Source organism: Euleptes europaea, chromosome 13 (assembly GCF_029931775.1).
Source record: "Euleptes europaea isolate rEulEur1 chromosome 13, rEulEur1.hap1, whole genome shotgun sequence".
Lineage (NCBI taxonomy): Eukaryota > Metazoa > Chordata > Lepidosauria > Squamata > Sphaerodactylidae > Euleptes > Euleptes europaea.
In genome coordinates this window covers 6,439,563-6,459,652 of record NC_079324.1, presented here as the reverse complement: position 1 = coordinate 6,459,652, position 20,090 = coordinate 6,439,563, and the positions used below count along the sequence as shown (strand labels likewise).

The window sequence follows — 20,090 nt, the reverse complement described above, 5'->3', positions numbered from 1 at the left end:
ATATGATTAAAATATTTGTATCTCACTTTTCTTAAAAAATCAAAATGGTTTACTATGTACCCATGGTAAGAGAGCCAGCATGGTATGATGGGTAGGAGCAATGAACTCTAATCTGGAGAACTGGGTTCGATTCCCCACTCCTCTGCATGAAGCCTGCTGGGTGACCTTGGGCCAGTAACAGTTCTCTCAGAACTCTCAGCCCATGTGGCAAACCACCTCTGAATGTCTCTTGCCTTGAAAACCCTACAGGGTCACCATAAATCAGCTGTGACTTGATGGCAAAATCACACACCCATGGTAAATACATACATAAATATATTTTAGAAAGAAGCTATTAAAATCCAAAGTCTAAAATCCGCTATCCATAAAGAAGAGTTGGTTTTTATACGCCGATTTTCTCTACCACTTAAGGAAGAATCGAACCTGCTTACAGTCACCTTCCCTTCTCTGCCCCACAACAGATACCCTGTGAGGTAGGTGGGGCTGAGAGAGTTTGACTAGCCCAAGGTCACGCAGCTGGCTTCATGTGGAGGAGTGGGGAAACCAACCCGGTTCACCAGATTAGCTTCTGCAGCTCATGTGGAGGAGTGGGGAATCAAACCTGGTTCTCCAGATCCAAGTCCACAACTCCAAATCACTGCTCTTAACCACTACACCATGCTGGCTTTGAAATAAAGATTTATCCCAGTGATGCCAAGGTGGGCGAGGGGCCGCGGCACAATGGTAGGGCATCAGCTTGGCATGCAGAAGATCCTAGGTTCAATTCCAAGCATTTCCAGTTAAAAGGACCAGACAGTAGGTGATGCGAAACACCTCTGCATGAGACCCTGGAGAGCCACTGCCTGTCTGAGTAGACAATACTGATCTTTATAGATCAAGGGTCTGATTCAGTATGAGGAAGCCTCATGTGTCTGTCTGAGAGACAGCTCCACCTATCCCACACCCTAAAAGATTTACCTGTTCTCATTCTGAGGCAGAGGGCATCTTGGATACAGACGGGTGATTCCTCTTCTCGGTGTTAGGGTAGGCAGGAAGTGATTGATTTTTGCCCCACCTCCTGTTTCCTGGCTGGAATCGCCCTATGTTTTCCAGTTTTCTCCCTGCCTTGCTAGGGGAAGGCAGCCTTGCAGCTTGCTCTGCTTTGACCCAACCACGAGGAAGGGGACCCCCCCCCCCGTGAGAGGAAGACTCCCCACGGATTTTTTCGTTCTCTCTATCCAAACCAACCCAGAGGGGACGATGGTGGTGATGGAGCCGGGAGCCGACCGGTACCTTGACCAAGAGGACTACATGGCTGGGCTCCTCTTGGGAGGCACTGCAGGCAGCCAGACAGCCCCACCACTTGCTCAGCCAAGCTCCCACGGACGAGGTGGAGCACAACAAAGCGCTCAAGACGGCGGCGGAGGACTGGGCTCCAGCATGAGCAGTAGAGCCCAGCTCCAGTAAAGCAGCAAAGAGAAAGAAAGGAGACGGCGGCAAGGCAAAGATCAAGGGGGCCGACTCCAGCAAGTCCGTTAACAAAAAGAAGTCACGCCATGAGAACGATGAATACCCAGCATAGGTCTGATCAACCGCTGGGGTAACAAGAACCCCCGGGAAGTCCAGCACACCCAGGAAGCCTCCTGGAAACAGCTGGAGTCACCTGAGCAGCACCGGGGGGCAGTTCCAGCACCCTGAGGACTTGCTAGCTCTGATGAGAAGGGCTCTGAGGGAGGAGTTTCCCTTCCTACATGGCACCACCGCTGGCTCCTTGCACAGGAGGCCCCCCTCCCATCTCACAGGGACTCTTCCTCAGAGCCAGAGGTCCACCTCAGCAGCAGCCAGAGCAGAAGCTCCAGGGATCACCCAGCCCCAAGCCCACCAAGGCAGCCAGAAAGCCTTGGCCCCCACAGAAACACAGCCACAGAGAGACCTCACCAGCTTCTTCCAGCTCCTCAGATGAGGAGGAAAGGGAGGAGGGAGAATTTTCCTAAGAGGAGGAAGACATACAGGCCCCACTAGAGCAGCAGAATAGGCTCTTTCCAGGGGAGGACTTCCAAAACCTCCTGACTAAGGCCATTATGGCCCTCAACCTCACAGAGACCGGCGAGACAGGGGAAGGGGCCAACGACAACCCCAGACCAAAAGGGCCCCAGGAGATTTCCCCCAGGACCTAATCCTCCAACAATTCAACAAAAGTTATTAAACTGGAATAGAGGCTTACCAGTCCTTGGTTGGAGACACATTTGTTCCAGACTTAATGTTTTTGCAGTAGATACTTTCTAGATTGTAACAAGTTTCTGAAATGTGCAGCGCATAGTGAGAACCTGTGTTTACGTGTTGCCAGAAGTAGATAGGTCATAACGAGTCATGGTGTGCTGCAGGGCAAGAACTGTTGCTTCCTTCTCTGACATCACACATTTATTGTATCCTCGCCCAGTAGTGGGTCTTGTGTTTTGGCATATCACTTTTTTCATTACAAAATCTTACTCTGTGGGCCTTCATAAAATCCCCCCCAGTACAAAAATAACCATTTATATATGCAGGATTCATTTGTGGTAAAAACCATTTTAGGTTTATTAGGGTTATATTCAGATTAGGGTTATAATCAGTGCCAAAGTAGAGAAGAAATTAAAGAAAGTAAAACTCTGGGTAGCAAACTTGTCTGTGCCAGTGGCACATTCCTGGTTGTTACTAGCTTTGTTGGGATCTTGTCGCTGGTGAAACATATTTCAGCATTTCATGGAGAAAAGAAGGATTTGGGCAAATATCGAACCATTCCCAGCATTGCTGTGAAAGCAGCAAAAAACAAACGTTCAGACCCTGGCCTAGCAATTTCTGCTTCTGGGTGCCTACTTAACAATAGGTACAGCACTGTTTCATCAGAACAATGATGGCACCAACACTAAAGCTACAAATGATTTCACTCAGTGTCTTAATATAGATATTAAGAAGTATTGGTGAGAGGAGGACCAAGCCCCACAGAGCCGCATACTTTAAGCCTCATGCTGATGAATCACCTTTTGTGACAGCAGCTCTTTGTTGAGCTTGACAAAAAGACCAAAGATAGTCCACTCCCACCAAACTAGCTGGATATTCATTTTGAAGAAGTGGCATGGATAGAAATATTTATCCCAGTTTGATGATCCATGAGTACTAGACAGATCAATTTTTTTTATTTGTGGCTAGACTGAGGACAACTTTTCAACTTACCTTTCCCAAATAATTGCCCAAGGCAGCTTACATTAAAGCAACTCATAACAAATCCTTTACAATACACTAATAACCACTGGTGAGAGTAGCAGAAATGACTAAAATCTGTCAGATGCCACAAAAAAGGTAAACTAGGTTTTGTCTGGCACTTAAGAGAACGATGTGGGTTTCAGATGCATAGCCTTACATAAAGTTATCCAATTGTATAGGTACTTCAGCTGAGGCATCCTACAACTGGGGTGCCACAGTTGGGGTGCCGCAACTGAGAAAGCCCTGCTACCAATCACCACCCACCTGATCTCTGAAGCCAGGGCACTCAGAGCGGGATCCGTTAGGGCTCTCTCAATGAACAGGCAAGCCTGTATGGAAGAAGATTCCGGGTCCAGATCCCCTGGTTCTTGCTTAAGTCAACTGATGCCATGGTATATCTGATAAACAGGAAGTGAAGCTTTGGTCCTGCCTCCCTGGGCATGTGATGAGAAAACCCACAAGTCTGCAAGATGCCCTTCTGACCTCAGAGCAGAAGGAGCCCTCATGGTAAATAGTCAAGGCTCCGTTTTCTCAAGGCTGTGGAGTGGCAGTTGACACAACTGCCATTTGCTAGCTAGAAATAAAGCACCACTATGCAGAAGGAGAGAGGGTTTTCTTAAAACAGTTGGCGAGTGATTGCAAGCACTGGTTTTCACTTATTACAGTTCTGGCAAAGAACTCATGCAGCAAATCAGGTGCAAGTAAGAGTGCTTAGGTCCCATTGAGTTAATGGAAACTGTGTATTTCTGTATGAGATTGAATCCATAGGATTTTACTCTAGTCCCTTGTTGTACAGTGGAAAACTGTTACTAAGGGTTGCTTCACACATACCTTTTTTCTGCACAAAGATGTCCTCTGTCTAAAAAAATGTTTCCATGGTACCCCATTTTGTACACATAAGAGTATCTGTTTTGGCCTGTATCCATTCAGATGCATGTAATCACAATAAAATATACCCTTGCATAAATCTCATGTGTACCAGTGCATATAGTAGCCTCCTTGTATGTGGAGGCTACATCTGTATTGGGCAGGTTATATAATCTCTTCACTAAATTAGAAGTGAAAGAGAGAACTATTAGGGACCAATTCCTGAGAAAACAATGTTTCTTTTGATGGAACTTCATGGACTCTGTTTAAGAAGAGTTGGTTTTTATATGCTGATTTTCTGTACCTTTTTAAAAATAGTATTTTAAAAGGGATGGATAAAATAAAGGGTCTCCATCTTGCAGTAATGAAAAAGATAACATAAGTGTACACATCTTAAACTCTAATCAAGCAGATAGTATTATTATTCTTTCTTTCTGTTGCTCGGGCAAGATTATACATGCGTTCGAAGAATAGGCACCCTCGACCTCTAACGTATAAGATTTTCTGTACCTTTTAAGGAGAATCAAACCGGCTTACAATGTCCTTTCCTTCCTCTCCCCGCAACAGACACATGAGGTAGGTGAGGCTGAGAGAGTTCTAAGAGAACTGTGACTAGCCCAAGGCCACCCAGAAGGCTTCATGTGTAGGAATGGGGAATCAAACCCGGTTCTCTAGATTAGAGCCCACCACTCCTAACCACTGCACCACACTGGCATTTTGCAGTGACTGCCTGCAGAAGTTTGTAAGATCAGAGTTAAGACCTGCACTCCTCAGTGCTCTCCTGTTCTCGTTGGTCATTTTTTTTAATGATCAAGATAGGTTCAGAGAATCTTCAGTGGCGCTAGTGAGGCCAGTCAGGTCTTCCTTGACATCAGCCATCATGACACTGCCTAGGCTTCATGAGGCAATGATAGTGGCAACTCCCTCCTTCTTCACTGGCTTGCCTTCCCCATCTCAGTCAAGTACTGCCACCATCAGATCTGAGTTCCATCACAAGTATAAATATTTTTCAGGTCGTGGGAAAAATGAACCATCTCTGAGGCCTTCCCCTAAAGCAGGGGTGGGGAACGTCAGGCCCGGGGGCCGTATAAGGCCCGCGAAGTCATTTGGTCTGGCCCTTCATGGGTCCTGGCAGATCTCTAGCTCAGAAGGATTTAAGACTGGTGATCCGCCCCCTCCCGCAGACAGGAATAGCCTCTATTCAAGGCAGATGTGAGTTTGTTTTGGCAAGAAAAGGAACCTTTCTTCCCCTTGCAGAAGAGTTGTTAGCTATGGAGCTGCTAGGACCGCCCAAGAAACTGTGTTAACCTTTTCCCACCTGGGCCATGGAGAAACGTATTCCCTCTGTACTACAAGAGGGCTGGGGGCGGAAGTGGCGAATGACCCGCGAATAATGTTACAAATATCCAAATGGCCCTTGGCGGAAAAAAGGTTCCCCACCCCTGCCCTAAAGACAAGCTGATCAAGATGTGAGTCTTTGAATCTGGGTGGGTAATGTGTCGGGAGTAATTTATTTCTTTACTTCATTTCTCCCTCACTTTAATCCCAAGCCAGTACCCAAAGTGATATATAATGATGGTCTGCCCACGGAGGTTTAAGGATTGTACCAGATTAAAAAATGGTCTGGGGAATTTTAAGATTCCAAATACATGCTCTGTTGAGGATAGAGTGGGAGCTTGGAATGTAAAGCTCCTAGAGAAGCTATTGACAAGTTTGCCCCTTGTCAGCCTCTCCCGTTTTGGGGGTGGGACTTGGCCTCATGATTTACCATGGAGTTGAGGGTCTTAAAGAGAGCCAGAAGTCTAAAACAACGTTGGTGGAAAACCTTTACTGAATCTGACAGAGCATGCTATAGAGCTCACTGGAGGTCCTATGGAGCAGTGGTGAAATAGAAGTGTTACTTGTCTGCTATCATTGCACTGGCCAGTTCTCGGCCATCCCAGTTGTTATTCTGGCTTCTACTGACTCCTGAATCTGAGCATTTATTGTCTCGTGAACAAGAAATTAGTTGTGATGTCTTTGCAAAGTTTTTTGCTGCCAAAATCTCTTGAATACTCTCTGACTTGTAACATGGGTCAGATGGAAGTATCTTAACATGTCATTTTGACCCGCCTACATTCGAGTCCAGTAGCACCTTAGAGACCAACAAGTTTTTTGGGGTATAAGCTCTGTCCCTGCAACAGTGGTGAACCGGAAACATTAGAACATGTCCTTCTTAGGTGGAGTTACTATAAGGAGGATAGGGAGAAGATTCTTGGCCCTCTTTTGAGAAAGAGTACTGGTTATCCTGAATCTGTTGGAGTTAATATCCTTCTTAAGGATGAATTTTCTCAGGTAACAAAGTTGGTGGCCAAGTTTTGTAGAATGGCATTTAATTTTCGGAAATCTAAATAGAAATGAAAAATTGTAGATGGGATTGATTGTTTAAATTTATATAGTAGACCCATTTTTAACCTTTCAAAGAGAGTAATATTTTGTATAGTGTTTTAACAAAATGTATTGTTTTATACTGCCGGTTTGGGTAAGGCAATACAACTGCAAAAATATTAAGTTTGGTCTAAGCACCATAATGATAAATCTTGCCTAGATGAATCTTGCCTAGATGGGTATAAGCCTTTGAGTCAAAGCTCCCTTTGTCAGATAAGAGTTGGAAGTTGGTCTTCTACTGCAGACCTTTTGAAACTATCTTCATTTTGACCCAGTGACTTCTTGACAGGATCATAGAATCATAGAGTTGGAAGGGACCACCAGGGTCATCTAGTCCAACCCCCTGCACAATGCAGGAGATTCACAACTACCTCCCCCCCACACCCCCAGTGACCCCTACTCCATGCCCAGAAGATGCCCTCCCACTCATGATCCGTCTAAGACCGTAGAATCAGCATTGCTGACAGATGGCCATCTAGCCTCTGCTTAAAAATATCGAGGGAAGGAGAGCTTACCACCTCCCGAGGAAGCCTGTTCCACTGAGGAACCGCTCTGTTAGAAAATTCTTCCTAATGTCTAGACGGAAATTCTTTTGATTTAATTTCAACCCGTTGGTTCTGGTCCGACCTTCTGGAGCAACAGAAAACAACTCGGCACCATCCTCTATATGACAGCCCTTCAAGTACTTGAAGATGGTTATCATATCCCCTCTCAGTCTTCTCCTCTGCAGGCTAAACATACCCAGATCCTTCAACCTTTCCTCATAGGACTAGGTGTCCAGACCCCTCACCATCTTTGTTGCCCTCCTCTGGACATGTTCCAGCTTATCTACGTCCTTCCTAAACTGTGATGCCAAAACTGAACACAATACTCTAGGTGAGGTCTAACCAGAGCAGAGTAGAGCGATACCATCACTTTGCGTGATCTGGATCCTGGAATCTGTGAAGGTTACCGTTTGTTCTGTGGATCCTTGTCCATCCTGGTTGCTGAAATCACATAATGACCACATAAATAAGTCATTGATGTCTATCATAAATCAATCACTGACTCAGGGCATTTACCCTCAGCCACTTAAGGGGGTAGTCATCTGTCTACTGCTTTAAAAAATCATCCATACAGAAAAGTACTCTGGCCAATTATTGCTATGTCTCTAATTTTCCCTTTCTAGACAAGGCAATTGAGAGTGGACCAACTACAGGCTGTCATGGATAACCTGTGTGCTCTGGATACTTCTCGGTGGCTTCAGGCCAGACTATAGGACAGAGAGAAAGGCCATGCCTCTTTTACTGGATTTTTCTGCTGCTTTTGATATACTAAACCATTTGGAGACAGAAGTAGATATCAGGGGATGTGCTTTGGATTAGTTTAAATAATTTCTTACAGACTGGGCTCAATGGTTGTCGTTGGAGACCATGTCATCAGTGTGGGATCCTTATGCTACTCAATCTCTTTGTAAAGCCGTTAGGAGAAATAATTCATAGCGCTGGAATTGGGTGCCATCAGTATGCTGACAACACCTAGCTCGCTGTCTCTCCATCCAGATCTCCTGCGGATATTGTAAAGGTGTTGAGCTACTGCCTGACTGTTGTGGTTAAATGGTGGAGAGTGAACAAATTGTAACTGAACCCTAACAAGTAGTGCTGGCTGGGAAGACTGAGGTTGCAAAGAACATTGTGCTTCCCACTTATGATGGAATTCAACCGACTCTTGCTGACTTGGTCACGAGCCTGGGGGTTATACTGGTTCCAGCATTAAAGCTGAATAAGTAAATATGTGCAGCCACAAAAACTTAGCTTAGCCTGGAAGATGGAACCCTACGTTGATTTGGCTGATCTGGTTATCTGGATCCATGCCACAGTAACACTGAGAGTAGACTACAGCGATGCACCTTGTTTACCTCTCCTCTGAAAATCAACTTGGAAACTCCAGCTAGTGCAGAATGCCACAGCTCGGTTATTATTGGGAACAAGGTAGTGCATGCATGTTACACCTATTCTGCAGTCACTCCATTGGCTGTCCGTTAGTTACAGGTTCAAGTCCAGGTACTGGCCATCACATACAAAGCCCTTCATGACATTGACCCTCATAACTGCAGGACCATGGCCAGTGGGAGGGAAGTCTGAATCTTGTAGTCTTCAACCAAGTGCTGTCTAGGATGGGATTCCCAGTCATTGATCTGTTTGCCATGCCAGGAAGCCAAGTTCCCACAAGTTCATGAACTGGCAGGTTGTGTTCTTCAGTGAAATGTGTTCAAGTATGGAAATATCCTGATCATCTGTTTACAGCTGTAGGCTGAGTTTATTGGAGAAGATTTACAGTGCTATGAAAGTTCACTCTTAGCCCAGAGATTATATCTATCTAACTCAAGGTTGCTTTTGGCAGTGCTACCATTTACAGTGAAAGAAGATTTGGAGGCGGTGGGACTTGAGAGCAGGTTTCCATAGGAGCAATTTGGATGTAGTGCATTTCTGTAATAATAAAATCCACCAGTAATGGGAGGCACATTTTACTGCTTGCATGAGTGTGAAAAACAACCCACAGTTCTGCAAACAGACTAAGTACAGCTGCCAGCTTATATCCTAGTCCTAGAGGTTTGCACCAGTGACTCAGTTTTAGCACAACATCCCCTGTGTTGTAGTACACTGGTGGAACATTGAGGTGTTTTCTTCCAAGAATCCAGAGCTAGCTAACTGTCCAGATCTACATACTTGCGTATATGCACACCACCTGCAGGCCTACCAAATTTTAATCGTAAAGCTTGCCCACAATTTCCCTGGTAAGGAAGAAAGGTTTTCAGAAGAAATACTACACATTTCAATTCTAATCTCTTTTAATTCTGTATCTAATGTCAAATTCATGTTGTCATTGCTGCACTTAGTTTATCCAAAACTGCCATTACACATCTTCACTAAGGAGATTATTTTGTGTCACAAAGACAATGCAGCAGAGGATGAGATCCTTGCTGCTGCTGAGATTTGGATGAATGATTAATGCACATCTTCCAGGCAGGAATCCCAGACATCTGGCAAGGATTGTAGCTTTGCATGCAGCAGCAGTGCTTATGCATCAGAAGAACCAGTTCTGATTTTTGGAAAAGCAGTGTGGTATCTGTACTATTCCCTTCATTATGGTGACTAGGTTTTTATTTAAATACTGATTAGTTACATTAGTTGCATTAGTTGAGCAGTTCTTAGAATGTGTGACTATGATTTATTCACACTGATCTTCTGTCATGTAGCACTAGCATTTTCTGCATTGTTTTTTATATCTTCATGTGTGTGCAGTATTTTCCAGATCTAATTTGTGGTGGCTGATATCCATTCCAAATGCAATTGCAGCATCAAATATTCTTGCCTTCCCAAAGCTTTTAGTGCTTGGTGCTGGCAGACCAGCGTTCCTGATGGATCCTTATCCTCTATCACAAATGCAGTCATTGATTATTTCTCATGATCATAGTGCAATTACATTATTACTGTCATTAAAAATAAAAGAAATAATGCCCACTTTGCACCCAAGAGAAATATACCAATTAACGCAGGGGTATCGAACTCATTTGTTAGGAGGACCAGATATGACATAAATGTCACTTGGTCGGGCCGGACCATGTGCACATAAATAAATACCATACAATGTAATAAACCATAAACGGAGGAAGAAAGAAAAGTACAGAGTAACAGAAAAAGAGGGAGAAAAGAGAGAAATAACTCTCCCCCCCCCCAGGCTGAAGCCTTCCCCCCCACATGCACACACGGCTGCGAATGTGGCCTGGTGTGACCGGGCAGAAGCCTTCCTACACACACACACACCCCTGGCCACGCATGAGGCTGTGCGGCCCGGTGCAACCGAGCAGAATCCTTCTTCCACGCTCACACATACATGCGGCCTGGCGCAACCGTGCAGAAGCCTTCCTATACACACACACAAACACACACACACACACACATGTATGGAAGTGCACATGGCCCGGCACGACCAGGCAGAAGCCTTCCTCTACACCAGTGGTTCTCAACCTTCCTAATACAGTTCCTCATGTTGTGGTGACCCCCAACCATAAAATTATTTTCGTTGCTACTTCATACCTGTAATTTTGCTACTGTTATGAATCGTAATGTAAATATCTGATATGCAGGATGTATTTTCATCACATAGGGAGACATTTTAGATGTTACGTTAGGTTTGCGTAAGGCAGCTAATTGTGCTCATGAACATTCAGCAATTCAGGGGAACCATATGCTCCGCCTGGGATCATTGGAGAAGCCAATACAGTAAATAAAAACAAAATATACCAGTAGGAAAGAAACACCCAACCCCAATGCGTTCACAATCAAAATCTCCCTGCCCTTGGAAGGAGTGAGCCGTGAAGAAGGTGAGCTGTGACTCACGATAGCCCATATACCCTGCCAGAAATGTTGTTAGTCTTTAAGGTGCTAGATTCTTGCTCTTTTCTACTGTTACAGACAGACTAAGGCCCATCCCCATCTATCTCCTTGGAAGTTTTTCAAACGCACAAAGCTGCCTTCTACTGAATCAGATTCTCAGTATTGTCCACTCAGACTGGAAGCGGCTCTCCAGGGTCTTAGGTCAAGGCCTTTCACATCACTGAAATTCTGATCCTTTAACTCAGCTGTTTCCTAACTGTGCTCCATGGAGCACTTGGTGCTCTGTGAAACATCTCCTAGTGCTCCGTGAAGAGACTGGAAAGAAAAATGCTAGTGTCATTGCTAGGTGAAAATTAATGGTCATAGTGTGAAAACATCCTACTTTGATCCTACCACACCACTGAGCAAAGTTTATTATAGTATTTATACCCTATCTTTTCTTTTAGCTCAAGTATGAAGCCTTTCTCCAATTTAAGTGGCTCTTCCATTGGAGGAAGATCCATGGACATTGGTGAAAGGCTGAAGGAAGGCTGCTCAGATGATGGTTGGATCCACCCTGGTATCTGTAGCTCACTAAATCTTCCTTTGGCGTAAGAAGAGGCCATATTCTTTAAGTTCGTGAAGCACTATTAATAATTCTTCACTAACTGCTATAGTCATGGAAGAGTAGTAATTCCATGTCTACAGCAGTTTATAAGTCCATAATTAAATTTATAAAATAAATTAACTTGGCTGATGAGAAATGATACAATGAATGTAACTTTGAATTCAAGCTTTAGAGAAATATATGTTGGTTTTGGCCAGGGGGTTAAACCAGGATCATGCTAACATATCTTAAATGTCAGTCTGTTGATTCTTGTTCTAATGTCTAATATTCTAAGACTTAAGTACCACTTCTGTAAAATCTCTTCAAATCCTAACAGTCTAGACTTGATTTCATTTGAAGGAAAGGTGTGTCTTAGGAGTAGCTGCTTTATAATTCTGAGGTATTTAACTGTGGTTGCTCAGATAATCTTAGTCTGACCTTTCTAAAACGTATATCTGTATCTTCTTCCAGGACAGCCAGTAGGGGTGACTTCGTCTTTTCTGCTGATCGCCTGGTAAGTGGATCCTCGCTTGTGCATAAGTAGGAACAGTCCATATTGGAAAATAGTTTGCTTTTTTCCCTTTGTCTCTGAATAGTCCTTAAGTAGGCATATTAAATTCAGGGTTCTGATTCTGTAATCCTACATATGGATGACCAAATACCTGCCAATTTGGCTTGCCAGTGGTGATGCGGCAGCCAATTAATCAGTGGGCTGTTCACAACCTGTTCATGTGTATTTGCAGGAACAGACAACACCCAGTTGATGAGGGATAACTTGGAGTTAGAGTCTGATCCGCCTGCTGGGGAAATTCTGCCCTGTTCCCAGAAAACTTTTTAGACGAGGGGCAGGGAGGGGGAATCGGGCCGACTGCCACCTGATCAGCTGGAAGTCGGGTTCTGATCTCCCGTCCTAAAAACCTTGCTGCCTCCAAAACTTTCTGAGATGCAGCAAATTGGTAGGGGGGGTTGAGCAGAAGCCCAGCCAGTTTTTTTCTATTCCCCCCCATGCCAAGTTGTCAGCTTTGGCTGCAGAAAAAACAGAAATCCGCTTTTGTCTTCTCCCTTTTTCCAGTGCAGAGATTAAAAACACTGCATCTCTGCCTACCCAGTTTAGAGGGAGCTGGAAGAAAACCATGTTCCTTCTACATTCCCTTTAGTAGTGCAGAGATCAAAAGCATTGCATCTGTCCCTGCCCAGCTTGGAGGGGAGGGAACAGCTTTGTTTTCCAACTTCACTGTCTGGTTATTTTGATGAGAGGGAGGGATCCAAGCTGATCCCCCATTAGCTGTAAGTTGGCTTTTGACTAACAGGCAACTGCAAGCTTGTTCTGCGGCTGTTCAAGTTCCTCAATGCAATCTGAACGTATTCCTTATCAGCTCACAGTCTGATCATGAGTGCTGATCAAGGTAAGTAAACGGATTCACTGAGAAATTTGCAGCTTTCCTAGCCCTGTGCATATTTACTCTAAAACCAATGGCCTTCCACAATGGTCACTTGGCAGTACAAGGAGAGCGGACCCCTGCTGTTCCCGCTCTGAGGGAAAGAGCATCTTGGAACTCGGGTTTTCCCGCCCTTTGCTCGGGGAGGCAGGACCAAAAATCTCGCTTCCTGTCTCCTTGGTGGGAAAGCCTCAACTTCCACTTTCAGTCCTGCCTTCGCTGGGGAGAGCTCGCTCTTTGCAGACCTCTGCAAATATAATCTCTTTAGGACGTCTTCTTTCATCTTGGTCTTTTCTTTTCTCCTTTACTATCCTATATCTTATATTAAAAAAAAAAAGAATTCTTGCTGTCTTCTTTTCTTCTGTCTTTTCTACGGCTCTACCCCGGCCCCACAAAATGGCTGCAGAATCCGCCGCAACCGCGTCAGTCCCCAGAGAGGATGACTTACTTTCGGTTGAGGACTACGATCCCTCCCTAGGTCCTCAAATGGAGTCCTCTGGTGGCCGCCCGGGCGGTCCACCGGGGACTGGGAAGCCCATAGGCGAAGACACCGCTGCTAAAACCGCTGCTGCTGCTAAAACCGCCGCTGCCGCTAAAGCCAATACGACTGTCAGCAAGCGCAAAAGGAAGGACGTGGGTGGCTCTCCTAAAAGGAGCAACAGGCGGCCTAAGTACCCAAAGCATAGCTCGGGTGTCCTGTTGGCCGACTCTGCCGACCTTCCCTCCACCTCTCAGGCAGTTGACGCGACAGCCCTCGGTAGCCCACAGCAGCCCCAGGGATCGTCAGATGGTAACGTACCCGCGCCTGGGGCTCCGGCAAAGGGGGGAATATTTTCTCTAGATGACCTTGAAGCGGCCATTAAGAGGGTGTTGGAAAGGAGGGAATCAAAATGGGCTGCCCTATCCGAGATCTCAGTCCCTCACAGGGAAACCCGGGCCAGATCTTCCACAAGATCACACAAAGGGAACCGAGAGGAGTCTCCTTCTCTATCCCCTTGCAGCAATCCTGAGTGCAATCATGCATGGCCTACCAAGGCAGCTCTTAAAGTTCCTTGTAACTACACCCATACAGCCAGGGATGATGCCTCTCTCTATTCACCTTCAGAGGCTGCAGACAGAGAGGAGGGCGAGTATGATTCCGAGGCTGAGGATCCCAAAGATCAAGGAGAAGATCAGCCTCGCCTTTTCTCCCAGTATGACTATCAGGCCTTACTTTCCAAGGCCTTAATTGCATTAGAGTTAAATCGAGAGGCACCCTCTAAGCCTGAGGGTCCTCAATCTGAGTCATGGCCAGTGGGTACGAAGGATTATTTCCCCCAAGGTTCTTCCCAGGTTAAAAGAGTCCCTCTTCCAAGCTATTTTGTAAAACTCATCAAGACACAGTGGGACAAGCCAACCCAGAACAGACAGTTCCCTGGGTCTATTAAAAGGCTTTATGAAATGATTCCTGCAATGGAACTTCTCAGCCTGCCCGCAGTTGATGCCCCTGTAGCATCTCTTCAGGCACCAGACGGTCTATCTGAGGAGGGAGGAACGGTGATCAAGGATCAACTTGATCGCAAGATGGAATTTCTCACTAGGAAAGTGCATGAATCCTCTGCTCTGGCTATTCAGGCTACCGCAACTGCTGCCATTAAATCCAGAGCGTCCATAGCCTGGGCAAAAAAGATTTCACAACTTATGGGGGATTCAGACAGAAGAATTTCTGATGGCATGGCTAGGTTAATCAAGGCTTCTTCCTTTTTAGCTGACGCTTCTCTTGATGCCTTATCTTTCTCAGCCAGATCTATGTCATCTAACGCCGCTATTCGCAGAGCCCTCTGGCTCAGATCTTGGCAAGTAGAAACCAAGACAAAGTCTGGTCTTTTGGCTTATCCACTCCAGGCTGGTAAACTCTTTGGCGAGTGCGTGGATAAGATGCTGGCTGCGACCAAAGATAAAAAGCGTATGATGCCTAAGTCATCTAAGAAGGAGTCAAAGGGTTTTTCTCATTCCTTTCGATCTTCCCATACCCTGTCCCGATTCAGGCAGGATCAGAGAAGGCCCTTCTCTTCCTGGTCTAATAACCGCCAGCAGTTTAGAAGGCAAGGTCGTTACAATCGCCCCTTCCAGCAGAACCAGTTCAGGGACAAAGGGGACAAGTTCCAGAAAGCCGCCAAACAATGACGCCATGGATATTCCTGTGGGCGGAAGACTTCAAATGTTCCACTCTCAGTGGGTGGGATCCCAGACAGACACCTGGGTTCTACAAATTGTACAACATGGCTACTCAGTAGAGTTCCGAACCACCCCACCAGACCGCTTCATCCCTTCACCAATATCGCTGTCTCAGGCCAAGCAATTGAGAACTATGGAGGCCATCAACCACCTTATCACCATCGGTGCAGTGGAAGCAGTACCCACAGCAGAACGATTCACGGGAGTGTATTCCACCTTTTTCACAGTTCCAAAGAAAACCGGGGACTGGAGGGCCATCCTCGATCTGAAGTTTGTCAATCGGTACATACCCTCGAAGCACTTCAGGATGGAGACCCTTCTTTCAATCATTCAAGCTCTCCAGCATGGTTCCTTCATGACCTCCATAGACCTTAAAGAAGCCTATTTGCACATTCCCATTGCTCTTCAGCATCGCCGCTTTCTGAGATTCACCTATGGGAAGAAACATCTGCAGTTCAAGGCCCTTCCTTTCGGTCTTGGTCCTGCTCCGTGCGTGTTCACCAAAGTGCTAGTCACCCTTGTGGCAGAGCTTCGTCGAGAGGCTATCCAAATCCATCTGTATCTCGACAACCTGCTCATCTGTGCTCCGTCAGAGGCGACATCGCGATCCCACACCAAAAGAGTTGTCCAGTTACTAGAAGACCACGGGTTCATAGTGAACTTCACCAAAAGTCAGGTGGTGTCTTCTCAAAGCCTCCAACATCTGGGCGTAATCATAAACATGGATGTCGACACAATTTATCTCCCTTAGGACAACAAAGTTCTAAAAATCTCAAGCAGAGCCATGCAAGTTGCCAAAGCTCGGAAATCCCTACTGCTGTCACTAGCGAGCCTGCAGGGATTGATGATATCCAGCATTGTAGCAGTACCTTGGGCCCGTTTTCACGCTCGACCCCTAGAATGGCTTCTAAAGCCACATCAACATGCCATCGCCAAGAAGAAGAACAAATTAATTCCGTTAACCCATCAAGTCAGACAGAGTCTTCATTGGTGGGCTCAAACTGCCAACCTCCTCACGGGAAGGCGGTTCATTTTGCCAGATACATTACAACTCTTCACGGATGCCTCCCTATCGGGCTGGGGGGCAACCCTAGGAGAAGAGACAGCGCAGGGCGTCTGGAGTACCACAGAACAAAACATGCACATAAATGTTCTGGAGCTATGGGCAGTCTTTTTGGCACTTCAACAATTTCAACACCTAATTCAGGGTCAAAATGTTCTTATCAGGACCGACAACGTCGCAACAAAAGCTCACCTGAACAAACGGGGGATCCAGGTCTTCCACTATGCATCAGGAAGCCAAAAAGATTTTCAGATGGGCAGAAAGACATCTATTTCACATTCAGGCAGAGCACATCCAAGGTGTTCAGAATGTTCAGGCCGACTGGCTGAGTCGTCGTTCCATAGACGAGGGAGAATGGGCCCTCTCTCTTCAAGCCTTTCAGATGGTGAACCAGAGATTGGGTCCCCTCCTAGTGGACCTTTTCGCCTCGAATCTGAACCACCAGCTACCCAGATTCTACTCCAGATTTTACCATCCTCGGGCGGAACAGACGGATGCCCTTCTGTCCCCCTGGCCTCGGGGAACTCTGTATGCCTTTCCCCCTCTTCCTATTCTCCCAAGAGTTATCAGGAAGATAAGATACGAGGGGGCCACGGTGATTCTGATCGCTCCGGACTGGCCACGAAGACCCTGGTTCTCGGATCTGATGTACATGTCAACTCAGAAACCCTGGTGAATACTGCTTCTGCCAAATCTACTCCAGCAGGGTCCTCTCATCCATCCCGACCCGGCCTGGTTCAAACTCAACGTGTGGACATTGAAAGGTGCAGACTAACTCAACTTGGTCTAGGTCCAGAAGTCATTTCCACTATTCTTGAGGCCAGGTGTCCTTCAACTAGGAGGATATATGAATACACTTGGAAGACATTCGCCAGATGGTGTTGTAGGAAGGACATAGACCCCTTAACCGTGGATCTTTCCTCTCTTCTCGCCTTTCTGCAAGATGGAGTTCGGCAGAATCTAAGAGCGGCTACCTTGAGAAAGCAGGTCTCCGTCATTGCCACTGTTGTCCCAACTCTGGACGGTCATCAATTGGCTTGTCATCCCCAGGTTAAATCCTTCATTAAGGGCGTTTCTCAATTACATCACCTCCCATTTATCGGTTTCCCTCATGGCGACTAAATCTGGTCCTAAGGGCATTGACCCAGAAGCCTTTCGAACCTCTGCAGCATGTTCCATTTCAATTCCTGGGTATGAAAACTATCTTTCTCACCGCTGTCACTTCGGCGAGAAGGATCTCGGAATTGGGGGCACTTTCAATTAGGAAAGGGCTCTGTATCATTCAAAAGGACAAAGTCGTTTTACGCCTCGATCCCACTTTCATCCCCAAGGTCAATACCACCTTTCATCGTCAACAGGAGATACTGCTACCATCTCTCTGTCCGAATCCAGCTAACCCTAAGGAAAAAGACTGGCACAACCTAGATGTTCGAAGGGCTATAAAAATCTATATTAGACGGACTGCATCCTTCAGATTATCGGACTCTCTTTTTATTTCTGTTTCTATCCCTAACCGCGGTAGGCGATTGTTTCGACCTTCCCTAAGCCGGGTGATCAAGCGCTGTATCTCTGAAGCCTACCTGGCCAGTAAAGTTCCAATTCCTTCAGGCATCACAGCACACTCTGTCCGCAGCACTGCAACCACAGCAGCCATGAGTTATCAGGCCTCCGTGGAGGAAATATGTAAGGCGGCCACATGGTCCAGTGTGTCCACCTTTATCCGTCACTACCGTATTGATTCCTTCGCATCCGCCGAGGCGGCGTTCAGCCATAGAGTGCTACAGCACATGGTCGAGGAAAATTAAAAATTAAATCCCACCCGGATAGTCTACAGCTCTTGGACATCCCGAGCTCCAAGATGCTCTTTCCCTCAGGGCGGGAATGTAGCCTTGTTACTCACCGAGAGGGCTCTTTCCGCTCTGAGGAAGAAGGGCATCTTGCCCCACCCAAATTTATGCGGCTATGCTGTTTTCTAAAACTGTATCACTCAAAACTCCTTCTGCTTGACCACGGGCATGTCTACTTAGATAAAACATGGGCTTTCACTTACCTTGTCAGAAAGGTTAATGTTCTTATTCCTTCTCCTATCTGAGTGATTTCTGTATGTCTACTTCTCTGTTAAGGAGGCCTACTATTCTATCTAGTAACTATATTATCAACAAGAAATTGTTGTTCACATGTTAGTTGTATTCCGTACCTGTTTTTGGTTCCGGTTTATCAATGTTTCTTCTAGTTATTCTCTAGTTATTGCTCCTGTCTTTAGCTTCGGCTCCTTAAAAAGTGGAAGTTGAGGCTTTCCTGCCAAGGAGACAGGAAGTGAGATTTTTGGTCCTGCCTCCCCGAGCAAAGGGCGGGAAAACCCGAGCTCCAAGATGCCCTTCTTTCTCAGAGCGGAAAGAGCCCTCTCGGCGAGTAACAAGGCTACATTCTTAGATGGTGGACAAAGTGGAAAGAGAGTTTTTTCTCCCTCTCCCATAATACAAGAACTTGGGGGCACCAACAGAAGTTGTTAGGCAAGACTAAAGGAAATGGTTCACTACTCAATGAGTAATTAAACTGTGGCATTCACTGCCAGTGGATGTAGCATTGGCTGCAAACATAGATGATTTTTAAAAGGGGGTTAGACTGATGGAGGATAGGTCCATCAGTGGCTACCAGCCATGGTGAATAAAGGGAACCTTCATTTATAGAGGCAGAAACCCCCTGAGTACCATGCTGGGAGGCAGCATCAAGGGGAGGTTTTGGCCTCTATGACCAGTTTGGCCTTCCAGGGCAATTGGTTGGCTGCTGTGTGAAACACGATGTCCGACTAAATGGACCACTGGTCTGATCCAGCAGGGCTCTGCTAATGTTCTTATGCCTGTTTGCTCTTAGAAATTCTCCCTCACATAACCATCTGGATGTACAACCATGTTAAATTCTTCTTTACAGATTCATACTCTGTTAAAACCACAAAATCTCCACTTCAGTCTGGGAGGGTGTGTTTACAACCATGAACATTCCTTATTTTTGGGGAGCCCTCCCTGTTTACAGACCTTTAGGGCTAATTCACATGTGACACTTGTCCTACAGCACAGATTACTCTGTTAGAGGAAGTAAAAGTAATACATGGGGGTGTATGTGTGCCCTGTATTGTGGCTGTATGGGATTCCAGGCACAGATAATAGCAGTAAAATAACTTCTCATGCTACCTTCACACATGGAAGAATATCACATGAAGTGTCACTTAGAGGCTCACAGTTTCCAGTGAACAGTTCCTGCTACTTAGCACTGAGCAGCTCATTCTTCATGTTTTAACACTGTGTTAAACACAGAATTCATTGTTGGTGTTTTAGCTGAAAGCTGTGTGTGCGTAAAGTGCCGTCAAGTCGCAGCCGACTTATGGCAACCTTTTTGGGGGGTTTTCATGGCAAGAGACCAACAGAGGTGGTTTGCCAGTGCCTTCCTCTGCACAGCAACCCTGGTATTCCTTGGTGTTTACCCAGGATGTTCACACAAATGACTGTAGTGGCTATTTTGCTGGTGGCCCTTCACTCTCATGCATCTCGAAAGGCAAGAATAACAAATGAGTGAATTGTCCCTTTGGTAGCGCAGGAGAAACAATGACAGTTTAGGCTGGGAAGGATCTTCAGGGAATGGTCTCGGTTATGCTAATCTCTGTTCCTCTCTCCTCACTGAGTGTGTCTTGCCAGCTACATTGCTAAGGCTCTCTGGTATGCAGGCAGAAAGCTCAACTGTATGATCAACATAGGATTTATTCAGTAGGGGGCTATGAGGCTACAGCAAGTCGGTGCAAAGCACTACAAATGCAACCCAAACCCAGCAGCTGGTCACAGTAGTCCTGGGGACCACTGACCAGGCATCTTCACTGTGTTCTTCCCTGTTCTGCA

At 46.0% G+C, this 20,090-nt stretch overlaps 1 protein-coding gene across 1 annotated transcript in view; it reads left to right on the top strand.

The window, feature by feature from the left end:
* UPRT (uracil phosphoribosyltransferase homolog) overlaps window positions 1–20,090 on the top strand; it is a 37,065-nt gene that overhangs the window by 3,603 nt on the left and 13,372 nt on the right. Inside the window, exon 2 of the mRNA XM_056859618.1 lies at window positions 11,953–11,995. Coding sequence (XP_056715596.1) covers window positions 11,953–11,995 — 43 coding nt within the window. The remainder of the gene's footprint in view (window positions 1–11,952; window positions 11,996–20,090) is intronic.